Source organism: Aptenodytes forsteri, unplaced genomic scaffold (assembly GCF_000699145.1).
Source record: "Aptenodytes forsteri isolate BGI_AS27 unplaced genomic scaffold, ASM69914v1 Scaffold475, whole genome shotgun sequence".
NCBI lineage: Eukaryota > Metazoa > Chordata > Aves > Sphenisciformes > Spheniscidae > Aptenodytes > Aptenodytes forsteri.
Window position 1 is genome coordinate 29,370 of NW_008794113.1, and position 860 is coordinate 30,229.

Below are 860 nucleotides of genomic sequence, written 5' to 3' on the forward strand. Positions count from 1 at the left end.
GCGCCGGCGGCTGGCGGGGGCAGCCCCTGCTCGGGGACGGGGGGCTGCGGGGCTCAGCCCCACGGGGCGGCGGGGGGGCACAGGAGCTGAGCCCCTGCCCGCCCGCCCAGGTGCTGTCGCTGGGCGCCGACGTCCTCCCAGAGTACAAGCTGCAGGCGCCGCGCATCCACAAATGGACCATCCTGCACTACAGCCCCTTCAAGGCGGTGTGGGACTGGCTCATCCTGCTGCTGGTCATCTACACGGCCATCTTCACCCCCTACTCGGCCGCCTTCCTGCTCAACGACCAGGAGGAGGCCCAGCGCCACAACTGCGGCTACTCCTGCAGCCCCCTCAACGTGGTTGACCTCATCGTGGACATCATGTTCATCATCGACATCCTCATCAACTTCCGCACCACCTACGTCAACTCCAACGAGGAGGTGGTCAGCCACCCCGCCAAGATCGCCATCCACTACTTCAAGGGCTGGTTCCTCATCGACATGGTCGCCGCCATCCCCTTCGACCTGCTCATCTTCGGCTCCGGCTCTGAGGAGGTACCTGCCACCCCGCCAGGGTGCCGCGGTGCTGTGCTGGCACCGGCTGCACCATGCCCTGGCTGGGCCGGGCGCTGTTTCAGTGCTGGGTCCTCCCGCAGGGTGATGCTTGGGGGTCCCGCATGTGCCCCCAGGCCGGGGCTGGCTGCCCACGGTGCCACGGAGGGTGCCGGGGCAGTGGGTGCTGTTCCCTGGGTGCCGGGTCCTTCTGCGGGGCAATGCCCGGGGGTCCCACACGTGCCGCCAGGCTGGGGCCGGGTGCCCGCGGTGCCGTGGTGGGTGCCGGGGTGGTGGGTGCCGGGGTGGGCGCAGGCGGCACGTGAC

General features: G+C 69.9%; 1 protein-coding gene across 1 annotated transcript in view; it reads left to right on the forward strand.

Annotated features, from left to right (window-relative positions):
- The window catches only part of LOC103896024 (potassium voltage-gated channel subfamily H member 2-like), a gene marked incomplete at both ends in the record, with an annotated part of 31,382 nt that overhangs the window by 25,880 nt on the left and 4,642 nt on the right, over window positions 1-860 (forward strand). Inside the window, 1 exon segment of the mRNA XM_019471120.1 lies at window positions 111-620. Within this exon segment, the coding sequence (XP_019326665.1) occupies window positions 111-620 (510 nt within the window).